The sequence below is a fragment of the Triturus cristatus genome, chromosome 2_2 (assembly GCF_964204655.1).
Source record: "Triturus cristatus chromosome 2_2, aTriCri1.1, whole genome shotgun sequence".
Lineage (NCBI taxonomy): Eukaryota > Metazoa > Chordata > Amphibia > Caudata > Salamandridae > Triturus > Triturus cristatus.
This window is the reverse complement of record NC_140582.1, coordinates 574,959,410-574,971,520: the sequence shown is the minus strand read 5'-3', so window position 1 is coordinate 574,971,520 and position 12,111 is coordinate 574,959,410. Positions and strand designations below refer to the sequence as shown.

General features: G+C 42.4%; 1 protein-coding gene across 1 annotated transcript in view; it reads left to right on the top strand.

The window, feature by feature from the left end:
• The window catches only part of GASK1B (golgi associated kinase 1B), a 157,865-nt gene extending 154,160 nt beyond the window's left edge, over positions 1-3,705 (top strand). The window contains exon 4 of the mRNA XM_085641725.1: positions 2,438-3,705. Within this exon, the coding sequence (XP_085497851.1) occupies positions 2,438-2,645 (208 nt within the window). The 3' untranslated portion in view covers positions 2,646-3,705. The remainder of the gene's footprint in view (positions 1-2,437) is intronic.
• Positions 3,706-12,111: the final 8,406 nt, after the last annotated feature.

The window sequence follows — 12,111 nt, the reverse complement described above, 5'->3', positions numbered from 1 at the left end:
ACTGTGGCACTGGATAGCAGTGGCACAGTGCCCAACGCATCTAAACCAGCAAAACATGTCAAAAACAGAGGAGGCAATCAGCAAAAAAATGGAAGGGAGACTCACTCCAATGGTACCAGGTCTAACAGATGGTTAGAACCACCTTCTAACAGCTGGCTTGCCGTGCTGAAGGAAATCCTACTTCCAAAAAGGTTTCTAAGTCCAAACGTAGAGGGCTTTGCCTGACCAGCGCTGCACAGCATCTGGTCAACGTTGAGGCCTTCTTGGTCATTGACTTTGCTCGTTCTGAGTTTTCCCACCTTAATTAACAATTGCACAGGGACCTAGCGCTTCAGCAGCCTGTCATTGTCGGACCCTTCGGATCCAGCTTGCAAGTTGCCCCTTCAGCATCTTGGGGACCAGAAATCTTTCTCCAAAAAAGTTTGTAAGTGCGAAGGTAACTCTTTTCCGGGACCGACCTGGTCCTGGTATCCGACCTGTGCTCCATCGCCAGCCTCTAACCTTACCGTTGTCCATGTCTAGCATGACCAGTTTCCCACGGTTGGCACTTCATGCTTTTGGGCTCTGTTTTTATTTAAAAGTTTTAAAAAATCACGTATTGGATTTTTGTAGCTTTGGTGTCATTTTGTCCACTAAAATATTCTCATATTCTCTGTTTTTATACATTGGAGTAGGATTTTTATTGTGCTGTGTTTTCGACTTTTTAACTGTTCTGGTGATTCTAAATGCTTAAACAAAGTTCTTAAGTTAAACCTGTCTGCTCTGTGCCATAGATACTAGGGTGTATGCTCAGATTTAAATTACTGAAACCTAAACTGGGTGTAACAATAATAGTGCCGTTATTCCTTGTGGTAGACTCCCATCCTCCGCAACTAATAATCTACTTTCTCACACTCACTAAAGTATGCTTCACATTATTTGCTTCTGTGTTTCGTAATACAAACACAGGCTCACTGAACCATTATTGTGTGTCATGTTCGTTTCCCTCTGCCCATGAGATGGTCCAAAGTGCTACTTGGATTTAACTGAAGCAAACAGAATTATCAACTGTTGGTGATTTCTGTTTGAAAGCAGCTTAACATTTAGGAATCATGGGTGTAAGATGTGCAAGAGTTTGGGCCCACCTAAACATTTATCTCCAGACCCATGGTCTTGGTAGCAGCTTCAGAGGTAAAAGGTAGAAAATAATCACAGTTAAATATCAATACAGTGTAACTAATTTGGTCACACAATAATTCACCCAAGAACCAAATCTGAGTTTAGTAGGGTTTAATTATATATTTAGAAACAAATCAATATAGACCAGCCTCAACATTAGGTAGAAATGCAGAGTGACCAAAATGAGTCGATATTTCCTGAAGAGATTTACCCTATATAATACAAAGCAGACGTCCAGAGCTTAATTTGTAAACAAATAAGTGCCAGAGCCGTTGTTAGGTGGTCGCTGCAGCTCGCACCACCCATAGCACCTGCGAACGCTGCCAATGATGGTACCTACACAGCTACTAGCCATCACACTGCTTCAACTGAGGCAATTCAGACTGTTAGAAGGCCCCCAAAGCACAAAGAATGGTATGGGAGACATACATTAATTCTAATCAGTTATTAAACAACTGTTGTCCTACTCATCTCTAAACTACACAGATAGCTGGCAGCTGCCACAAGCGCCGGTGTTGACAATGAAGTGCTGGTGCCGAGCACCTGAAACCACCGTCTCAAATTAAGCACTACCGATGTCCAACTCTATGATGACAATGCCAATAACCAGGAAAAGGAATTTAGTATTAAACTGCATCAAATGATTCTTCAAGGTAAACATGAGCAAGCAATCTCACCCTACACTATTTACAAAAGGCAACCCTAAACTAAGAAGCATTTAGTAACAGGGTTACAGAATGTGTGCATGTTTCTGCACAATAATAAATGCTGCTTTTTAATACATGTATAAATTGTAAAGGATTATGAAGATGTCATTCTAAATGCACTTGCATGAAATAATTCTTGTTACATATATAATTGTTTAAACATTAATCTACACATACACATTCTATTCTCTTGTTATTTTTTATGTTTGTATACATGTTGCTGATAATTCTATCAGGGAGGTTAATTCTTGTAAAGTTTCTTCAATGGTGCCAAAGAAGATGAAAGAACAATTGATGTCACAACCTGTGATGTCATATTATATGCAAATTAGAGCTGTCTCACATTTCCTCACTCTTCCCTGGGCACTAAAAAGAGGAGGATAAGGCCTGCCATCAAATGCTACATCTGACTCTTTTTCTCATGCAACCCCACAGGCACCTGTACACTGGCAGGCGTTCTAATGTTATGATTGCTTGAACATCATGGTGTTGGAGGGGGGGCAGAATGTTTTTTTTCAGTTGTATAATAACGTTATCTGATGAACGCTTATACTTTTTTGGTTCCATTTCAGGTTACCCGAATCTGCGGTGTCTGTACTGAAAAGTCAGCATTTACGAGAGAAGCTTCTTCAGTCATTCTTTCTTGACAAAGTTTACTGGGACAGCCAAGGAGGTCGCCAGGGGATTGAAAAACTTATTGATGTGATCGAAAGGAGGGCCAAAATCCTTCTAACCTATATCAACGCGCACGGAATCAAAGTCATGCGCATGAATGACTGAAGGCAGCAGATTCGTAGATGACGTACAAAATGGAGACTTCCATTGCTCATACCTGTTGCAGCAGACTTTACCATATCATAACCGGAAGTGCAGCAGAGCGCTGCATAGCCATTCCTCGAGAGCACAAACACGAAGTAGCATGCCATACCTTCTCTCATTGGCTCCGATTATTGTGGAACAATGCATTGAGCTAACTGATCAAACTTGTCACAACAGCGTATACTGTCGATTGGTTCATTTAATGGCAAAAAACATTTTTTACTTTCCATACCGACAAAAGCTTGTAAACGCACCTTGTTTACAGGTCCTCCATACCACAATATTGTATCTTGTCCTTTAACTCGTAAAGCACTGTGAAATGCGCGAGAGGAGCGTAAGGAAATGTAAAGTTTACAGAAAAACCGTTTCATAATTCTCGCTATTAAAGGGAACGAGCTTGCCCTCTGGTGCTCCCCACATTGTATCACTGCAGCTTTACACTCTCGGGGTCTGCAATATTCTCCACTTCACCACACTGATGGCAATTCAACACCCACATCCAAAAACATAGTTTCAAACATATTTCGTCCTGCTGATAAAGGCAGAGTGTGTATTAGTTTTGCAGGTACATGTGTCATCGTGTAACAAAGCAAGGTTTCGAGTTTTGGTAAATTGCACATTTTTTGTCATACCTAAATGAAAAATTGGAACACGTGTTCTCCCTGAGGAAACCAACAGGGATTTCCTTCCGCATTATGAGATATTTATTCTGATTGTCACATTCCGAATGTAAAGTGCAGCCCGTGGAAAAAAATCTTCAGAAATGTAAGAAATGGGTCAAAAGTGTACGGGAAATTCCTTTTGTGATTGCAGCAGCTTGGTATGACAACTGGCTCTTCAGCCAGGCCTTTGTGTAACGTCCGTGGAATGTAGTGTTGGCTGTCCAGATTTCACAGCATCCTGTGTTAGCCAGCGGAGAAGCACAATATGTTAGGCAGAACATGATTTTTTTACATGCTGATAATAAGCCAGAAGTCATTTTTTTCTACAAAATAAACATGATCACCGCACTAGAAACGCAGCGAGGCCTGAGCACTGTGTCCTTTGTGTGGAGTGGGGTTTAAGTGCGCAGTTTTTTGTGGTTTATTGCCACGTCGTGTTAAATGTGTTATGCTTGGAAGGTTCCTATTTGACATTTAACTGAGAGAAGTGAGTGGGCGGATGTGTGTGCGTGAGCACGAGTCTGGGTGTGAGAAAAAGAGGGGACGAAGGTCAGCGAGAGAGAGAACGGAAGAGGAGATTAAGAGAGAGAAAGGGGAGTATTGTGCATCCTTTACACAATAGGCGGCAGTGTCTGCCGAAAGGCCTGTATCAGCAAACATCAAGCACTTGATCGACAACTAGGATTCAAACTCAAAGCTAAGGGGGTGGGAAATTGTAAAGTGTTTATTTTATATTTTCCAAACGTTCCTTATTTCACACGAATACTGGTTACTACTCACAGTTTAGTAAGTCTCGGTATGTGAGTTTTCACTTTAATGGTTTTACCTACACGCCCCGTTTAAAAGGTTTAGAAAAAAAATAGTTTTTCATAATCGATCCATTTACAAATTCTGAATGACTTTGCAGCATCGATTTGCAGCACCTGCCTGCCACCCAGGGGCGTAACACAGGCCCCCCACATCCCCCGCGGTGAGGGGGGCCCCAAGCTGCAGGGGGCCTCCTTTGCACAGTACCTCTGCCTGTGCGCACCGCAATAAATCCAGAGGGGGGCCCCTCCGTGTATTATTGAGGGGGGGGGGGGCTTGAACTTTCGTTACGCCACTGCTGCCACCATAAATATTGCCAGTGTGCAGAGAAAACGACGCAAGGGCGCAAGACGCAGGATGTAGGCAAGACTTTGCTCGTGTGGTAAACACTTTGCACAACCTTACAGTGGCTGCTACAAGAGCCCTTCAAAGTCCTCAGCAGTGCACAGCTCAAAGTCGGCAAACTGTTAAATTTTACCAGAAAGCAAACGCCGAATCAATTCATTTTCCATTTGTGAATGTCAAAGTAGGTCGCGTTTACACTGTGCAAGTTTACCTTCATTTCTTATCTGAGAATTTTGACGTCATGTATTGTATGATTTTGAAAGGCCGTGCTGCAGGACAAAGAGCTTTTAGACCATCGGATACACGTCCTACCTAAGAATAACTTTAAAGTTGAATCCATAAAACGAATGAATAAAAAGAGATGACGTATTTTTCCTATTAGTGAGCCACCTAGTTCTAGGATGAAAAACATTAATTACCTTGAGAATATTATTCAATACTCCCATTATGTTTTAGAAAATGATTGATCCTAGCAAATATTAGAGGTTGTTATGAGGGGCGAGTTCATGTGCAAATGCCTAAACGAGGTGTTGATGTATGAGGTGAGTAGTCACACTTTTCCACCCTTAAACGATAACAAAGTTAGGTTATATAGGTTGCACAAGACCTGCTAATGTTATCCAGCGACCCATTGTACAGCTGATAAGAAGTGTGTGCTTTCTTTTTGTGCGTGTTGGGGCACGAACACTTATAATCCCAGCTGCCCGAAAAAGGAGCGTCCCTCTAAACATTAACATGTAGCCACATCCTAGTTCGAAGAAATATTAGATGGCTATAGAAACAAACAAAAGGGCAATAGGTCATAAGTCCCTGACTGTATAATATGGTAGCGTGCTGAGGGAAAAACGCGTGACCTTTGCCACTCAGTCATTCAAGATGGAAGTAGTGGCCGGGTTATGGCAGCAGGCATGCCTGGTGATTCTTTCAGGCAAATGATAAGCTAGGTCTCATGATGAATCAAGTGCTGTTTATGATTGGCAGGGCCTCCTGTGCGGTGCCTTCATCCATGGGATAACACACAGTGCATGTTAATTCTATACAGCTACCCACGTGGCATCCAGGAAACATCAGAATCCTTGGACTAGTCCCCCGCATATCTACACAAGGGCCTTTGGGGTGGAGGTTTGCACCGCACAACTAACTGTCTTAGTTAAATATAAACTCACCCCCACAACTGAAAAAAGAACAACAGCCAACAAGCCTAACAATAAATGACCTCCACTTATCGCTCTAGTGGGAAACATTTCAAATGCCTGTTCAAACTTTGTTTTATAGCTCCTCCTGTGAAAGGAATAGAGCACCAAAAGGCAATAGCTAGCCCACTTTTATCGACTGATGTCACTTAACTTTCATTAGTTAGATTGTCATAGAAAAAGAAGCAGACACACGAACCTTTTATGTCCCACAATCATTGTGTCTAATAACCTTGATAGTTGTTGTGGTCAAGCAATTGGCACTTCCAACGAGTGTCCCGCAGAATCTGTGGTCATGAAGTGCTGCGCTGGTGTATGTGGTATTTGCATAGCGCAAATGTAGCCAAAAGGAACAAGGCACTGTACATGGTCAAAACAAAAGTCAACAAGTCATAGGAGGGTTAACTGAGATCTCATAGGGGAAAATAATGGTTACTGTGTCAAGATAGTATTCTTTAAAGAGCTGTGTCTTCAGCTATTCACTAAACTGAAGCATTATTCGGGTAGAACTGATGCACCCACTGATGTTGTTCCTGATCCTCAGTGCACAGCTGTAGAAGGTCTGCAACCTTATTCTTTTTTTAGTTCTTCCTCATCTTCATTCTCATGGTGTCCAAGCTGCACATATGGCGAATTTTCTAAATAGGGGGGCTGCTGGTCATGATGGCAAACTTTTCTTTTGAAATATTTGAGCTGCTCCCAGTGAGCATGTTAATGTATCTGCTTCCTAGTGAGCTAGTACGAGAAGCTATTGGTTTAGTTACATTTTTACGAAACACACCTTTGTAATTGTCTATTCTTGAATAGAATTGGCACGCCCTAACATAACTAGACATTGACTACATTTTTAAGGCTTTTCTTTTCCTGAGTAAGTGTCAGGGCTTCAATTAACAGCCCATCCACCCAAGAAAGTATCAAAGACATTCAGAAAACTCAGGGGCATATTCTCAAGCCCCTATCGCCACAGGAACGTCACTTTTTTGACGTTTCCGTGGCGATAGGGCCAGCGTCCAATTCTCAAGGCAGCATTAACCCACTTAACGTGGCTTAAAGCCACATTAAGTGGCTTAACGCTGCCTTGAGAATAGGGCCCCTTTCACGCTAAACTTAGCATGAAACGGGGCGTACAGTGCGTGTTGTGGTGGGCGTTCCACCGCAACACCCATTGAATTCGATGCTCCCACCTATTAGCAAGGGCGGTGATAATAGGTGGCAGCGCCAAACTTAACACCAGAAAAATCCTGGTCTTAAGGTGGCAAAACGAGGAGAAATGCTTAATTTCGCCTCGTTTTTGCTAATTCCATTTGTGTTGCCTTGTGCAGCACACATGTAAATAGCAAAATGCCATGGTTTGTTTATGTACAGGAAGGTGTCCCTTCCTTTACATAAACAAACCTTTTAAAAAATGCCGTTTTGTAACTTACATGTGTGCTGCATGAAGCAGCACACACAGTAACGGCTCGTGGAGGGAGGGCCGCAGGGCAGTGGGGCAGGGCGGGGGAGGGCCAGGGTGGGGGGTAGTAAACTCCGGCTCCCGTCCGACCGGAGTAATGTCAGTAAATAAATAAATAAAACGAATTTCATTGCAGGCGCTGAAACGCATTTGGCATTTCAGCGTGCGCAATGAAATTCGTTTTATTTATTTATTTATTTACATTACTCCAGTTGGCCGTGAGCCGGAGTTTACTACAAATGAATCAGTTATAAGAGAAATAAGGAACTGATCTTTCTGCACTGGGCAAAGCACATTTATATAATCTAAAAATCAACCAGCAAATTGAATCCAATCATGAAAAATGTAATCATCGAAGAGCTTGAAAAATAACTTGTGCACGAGAGTGCCATAGATGCATAAAAACTATAGCTTTCTTCTTCATAATAGAAGAATGTTGTTTTCGTTTATTCCACACTACTAATGTTCACCAGATTAGGGGCTAATTGAGTGGCCAGAATATTACATATTTGAACAGGATGTAACTGCTCCAGAAGGGCTGTAATAAGCGGCAAATGATAATGTTTGTTTTCCGGCATAATGAAATTCAGTGTAGTCAGTCAGCCAGTCAATCCACTTTATTCGATTAATTAAAATCATAAAAGTACAAAACAAACAACAGACATAGACAATATTACAGATCATTTAACATAATAATTAAAATACGTGGACAATGTTGCAGTTCATTTAAGCTTAATATTTAAAACACTATCACAGGATAAAACCCCTTATCTGAGTTACCAAAATTTTAAAAATAACAATAGTCCATAAACTCTTAATTAAGAAAGAATCATCATCAAGTTTCTTTTTTTCTTTAACCTCGCCGCCGCTACGAGAAAAGATGCAATATTAAAAATGTCACCAGGGTTACTCAATGACTGTAGAAAAAGTAACGCTGGTCTAACCTGAGAAAAACCCCTTCCTCTCAGGATGGGTACCAGAAATCTCATGCGAATATTAGAATAAAAGTCACAGAACATCATAAAATGTAAAGTATCCTGGGATGAAAATTTGTCGCATTGGCAGGGTTCTGCATCATCAGGATTACACCATGCCTTGTAATCCCCCAATGTGAAGTGAATCAAATTAAAGTGGAGCCTAATTAGGAGCCAGCGATGATAAGGCTTATTTACCATTGACAGGTAAGGTTCCATATTAATAGTTGTTTTTAACAAGGAATGAACCCTAACTAAAGGTTTGCATAGCTCCTGTTCTTCTCGCCTAAGCATCAAAAAATTCTTTAAATTAAATTTTACCCACATCACATCCTCCTTCCGGATTTTATCAGGGTCCTCATAAAGTTCTGGCCGTCCTATTTTGGATAACATGCTTTTAACATACGACAGCCACTTAATTTTAGAGGACTTATCTAGCTTAACGCAGTCCCGTAAGATCATATGATTCAGGGTTAAATCAGGGTTTAGCCAAGTTTTGAGCCAGCAAAGCAACGGTGCTGTACTCAAAATATCAGTAACGTAACCTAGCCCTAACTCCTGATGTATAGCATACGATGGGGTGGATTGTGGTACAGACAGAAGACTCCGTAAGAATTTATTTTCAGCTATCTGTATCCCAACCTGATCTTTGTAGCCCCATATAGAGGATCCATAGGCCGCAATGGCCAAACACTTAGCTCTATAGACCTTTAGAATAGTCTCTATCAGTCTGGCCCCCAACCGCTGTGTAAACCCTAAAAGAGATAAAGAAGATCGCGTGACTGCGTTCTTTTGAACTTTTTGTTGCAAAACCCATGATGACCTATCGTCAAAAAGGACCCCCAGGTAAGTAAAAGAGGACACGGAGGAAACTTCCACTCCATTACAGTAGAAGGGTTTCGTTTTTCTAGCTCTGTGACCTACTGACATAGTGTTTGACTTTCCATTATTCTCAATCCAAAGAGTGCATAAACGCCCCAAAAGCATCTAAAAACCGCTGCAGGCCTACTGCAGTGCGGACTAAAAGTACAGCGTCATCCGCGTATAGGACGACAGGGATTGGGCAGTCTCCCACACGCGGAATATCCAGAGCTGCCTCCAGAAGTGATTTATCCAGATCATTAATATAAAGAGTAAAAAGCAGGGGTGCCAAAATGCATCCCTGCCGGACACCCCTGCCCGAAGATCTAGTGCAATCACCAACCTGGGATATCCTAACCGAAGCCGTAAGATCTTGATGGAGATTAGCTAAAAAATAAACTAGACAAGGATCAAGTCCCTTTTCCAACACAATATTCCAAAGCTTTGACCTGTTAACCAGGTCAAACGCAGAGGATAGATCCATAAATGCCATCCTCAAGCAACCCTCTTTAGCCATGGTATATTTGCCTATTAGTAAATACAGATTCAAACACTGATCCATAGTGCTCCTTCCACATCTAAATCCATTTCAGTGTTCTTTAATGCACCTATGGATGCAAGGGTATCATTCTTCCTAATACAACATGATAGGAGGTCCTGCAAGTGACTTAAGAGCTGATGTTTTGCAGTTTATTGTAGCACAAACCTGGTCCAAAGGCATTTGAGCACTTTACAACAAACCCAGAATATGTTGCACATTGCTTTCTCTTTTTTTAGGAATAGAGAAATAGAGTGATTTGCCAAGAATCGCAGAATGCAGGGCTGATGCCAGGGCTTGAGCCAGGATCTCCATGTTCCAAAGTCGTTAGCTCTAGCCACTAAGTCACATGTCTGTGTCTAACTTTCCTCGCATTCTAATTTTCAGAAACATCTAACTTCAAATCGTTTTTTCTAGATAAAACTTATGAAGCTAAATCAAATAGTTACTTTCTCAAAATAGTTTTGAAGCACCCAGCAGCACACTCGCTGTTAGCATAAGGGATCCAATAAGTTCACTGCAGCTTCTCCAGGTGAAAATTGTGTTTCTTTAAAAAAAAAATTTTTTTTAGCAAAGGTTTTTTCGAAAAGAGGCCTCCAAGCTCTGATTACATGCAGCAGTATTTACCATCATCTCTGGAAGGGTAGGTTCCTCATTGAAGCAGACACACAGGCACAGTCAAGGAAAAATCCTTAGGACAAGTACCAGGTTGTCACTTTTTCTGCCCCATTGCAATTATACATTTTTCCAGAAGACACTTTAAGACACTTGATAGTGGAGATATGTATACAGACTAAGCAGCTCACAGCGGTGAAGGACTTCTATTGACTGGTACAGATTAACTCCAGCATAGCTGCACACCTTTTTGGACTCACAGGATAAGTTCACAGCCATCAATTTCTAAACACTAGTCCTCCACCAATTTCCACTTCATCCAAGCAAAATTTGTCCTATCTCCTAAGTGGCCAATAGGAGAATTATTTTCTTAACCCTGGCAGAATGAGATTTTCCAGAGGATCAATATGGACTCACCAGCCTTCCAGGCACTCTCCTACGTTGCATCCTGCTCCTTCTTATATTTTCCACAGCAACAACTACATCTTTGTTAGTATTCGCATTAGTACAGTGAAACTGTGAAATGCCATTAGTATTGAAAATAATCCCTCAACCAATTTTCCACTCTCTGAACCTTCTTCCCGGCAGAAACCTTACTTGCCTCTATTATTAGAAAGCTCACATGTTGATCCGAATCCACTGTGATGGAAATCCTACACCAAATAGATACAAAAGTCTGCTGTGGTTTCTTCCTTCTTTAGAAATCTTACAGTGCAAAAATGTAACACCCTTTTGACAAAAAATTTGCATGCTCTAATCTCTCCAGCCTGTTCAGGCGAAATCTCTTCTCATAGTATTTCACTCCCGGAGTAAAGTTCATTGTTCATGGCATAGCATGGCATAACTGTAAATAGAAGAAGCTAAGATACTCCACATCCCCAGTTCTATTTTATGTATGACAAATCTAAATAGTAAGGAACATCATTGTTTTCACTGTTTGGGCTGGAAAAGGGACTTCAGAACCCAGCCTGCCTTGCCCCAATGAGGGGTTGGACCACCACCATCTCCCGCACTCCTACCAGCAGCGCTAAAAAGCACTTTGATGTACCCGGCACTTAACACCATTGTTGCCGCTGTTTGGGCTGGGGAAGGGACTTCAGAACCCATCCTGCCTTGCCCCAAGGAGGGGCCAGGCCACTGCCATCTTCCTAACTTCCGTCTGCAACGCTATAAAGTGCTTTGATTCACCCCGCGATGCGTGACACCATTGCTGCCACTGCTTGGGCTGTAGAAGGGCCTGCCTTGCTCCAAGGAGGAGCCGGGCTGCCACCGTCTCCCACACTCCCGCCTGCAGTCCTATAAAGCGCTTTGATTCACCCGGCAGTGCAGAACGCATGCAGGATGTGCCCAGGCAAAGGGTGGGCCTATCCTGTGCCTGTCAGCGCCAGAAAGAGGCAGGGCAGGGCCACCCTCCCTTGCTCTGGTAGAAGGATGTCCCTGGACTCTTTCTGATATTCCCGGTGGACGTCCATCTCACTGGGAAGGTACGTGGCCACTTGTTTTCCCAGCCGCTCGTTCTTCTGGGTACCTGCCTGATAGAGTGACGCCCTGGGCCTCCTGCTTGCTTAGGAATTGGAAGATTTTCAGTAGGTTGGAACACTCGCTATGGATTTGACCCACCTCTACTGCGGTGACAGACTCTCTCGACGCCTTCCTTATGGCCGCAGCACACACCAGGGTCTGAGCTTCACTGACTGAGGGCAGTAATTCACACACATGATTCTTTCTATTAATGCACAGTTATAGGCTCATCGGGAGCCAAGTGCTGTAAGGGGGAGCATTCTTTCTTTTTTCTTCATACTGTTTATTTATCTGTTTATTTTTGGTATATTTTATGTGGATTTTCTCAGTGGGTGGCAACAGTTCATTTATTCATTTAGCATTGGTGAGTTAAGGGATGGGGAAAAGGAAAACAACTGGGTCTAGCTCCCCTCAGGTTGCACCCTGAATTACCACCATCGAGGGGATCCTGACATGGG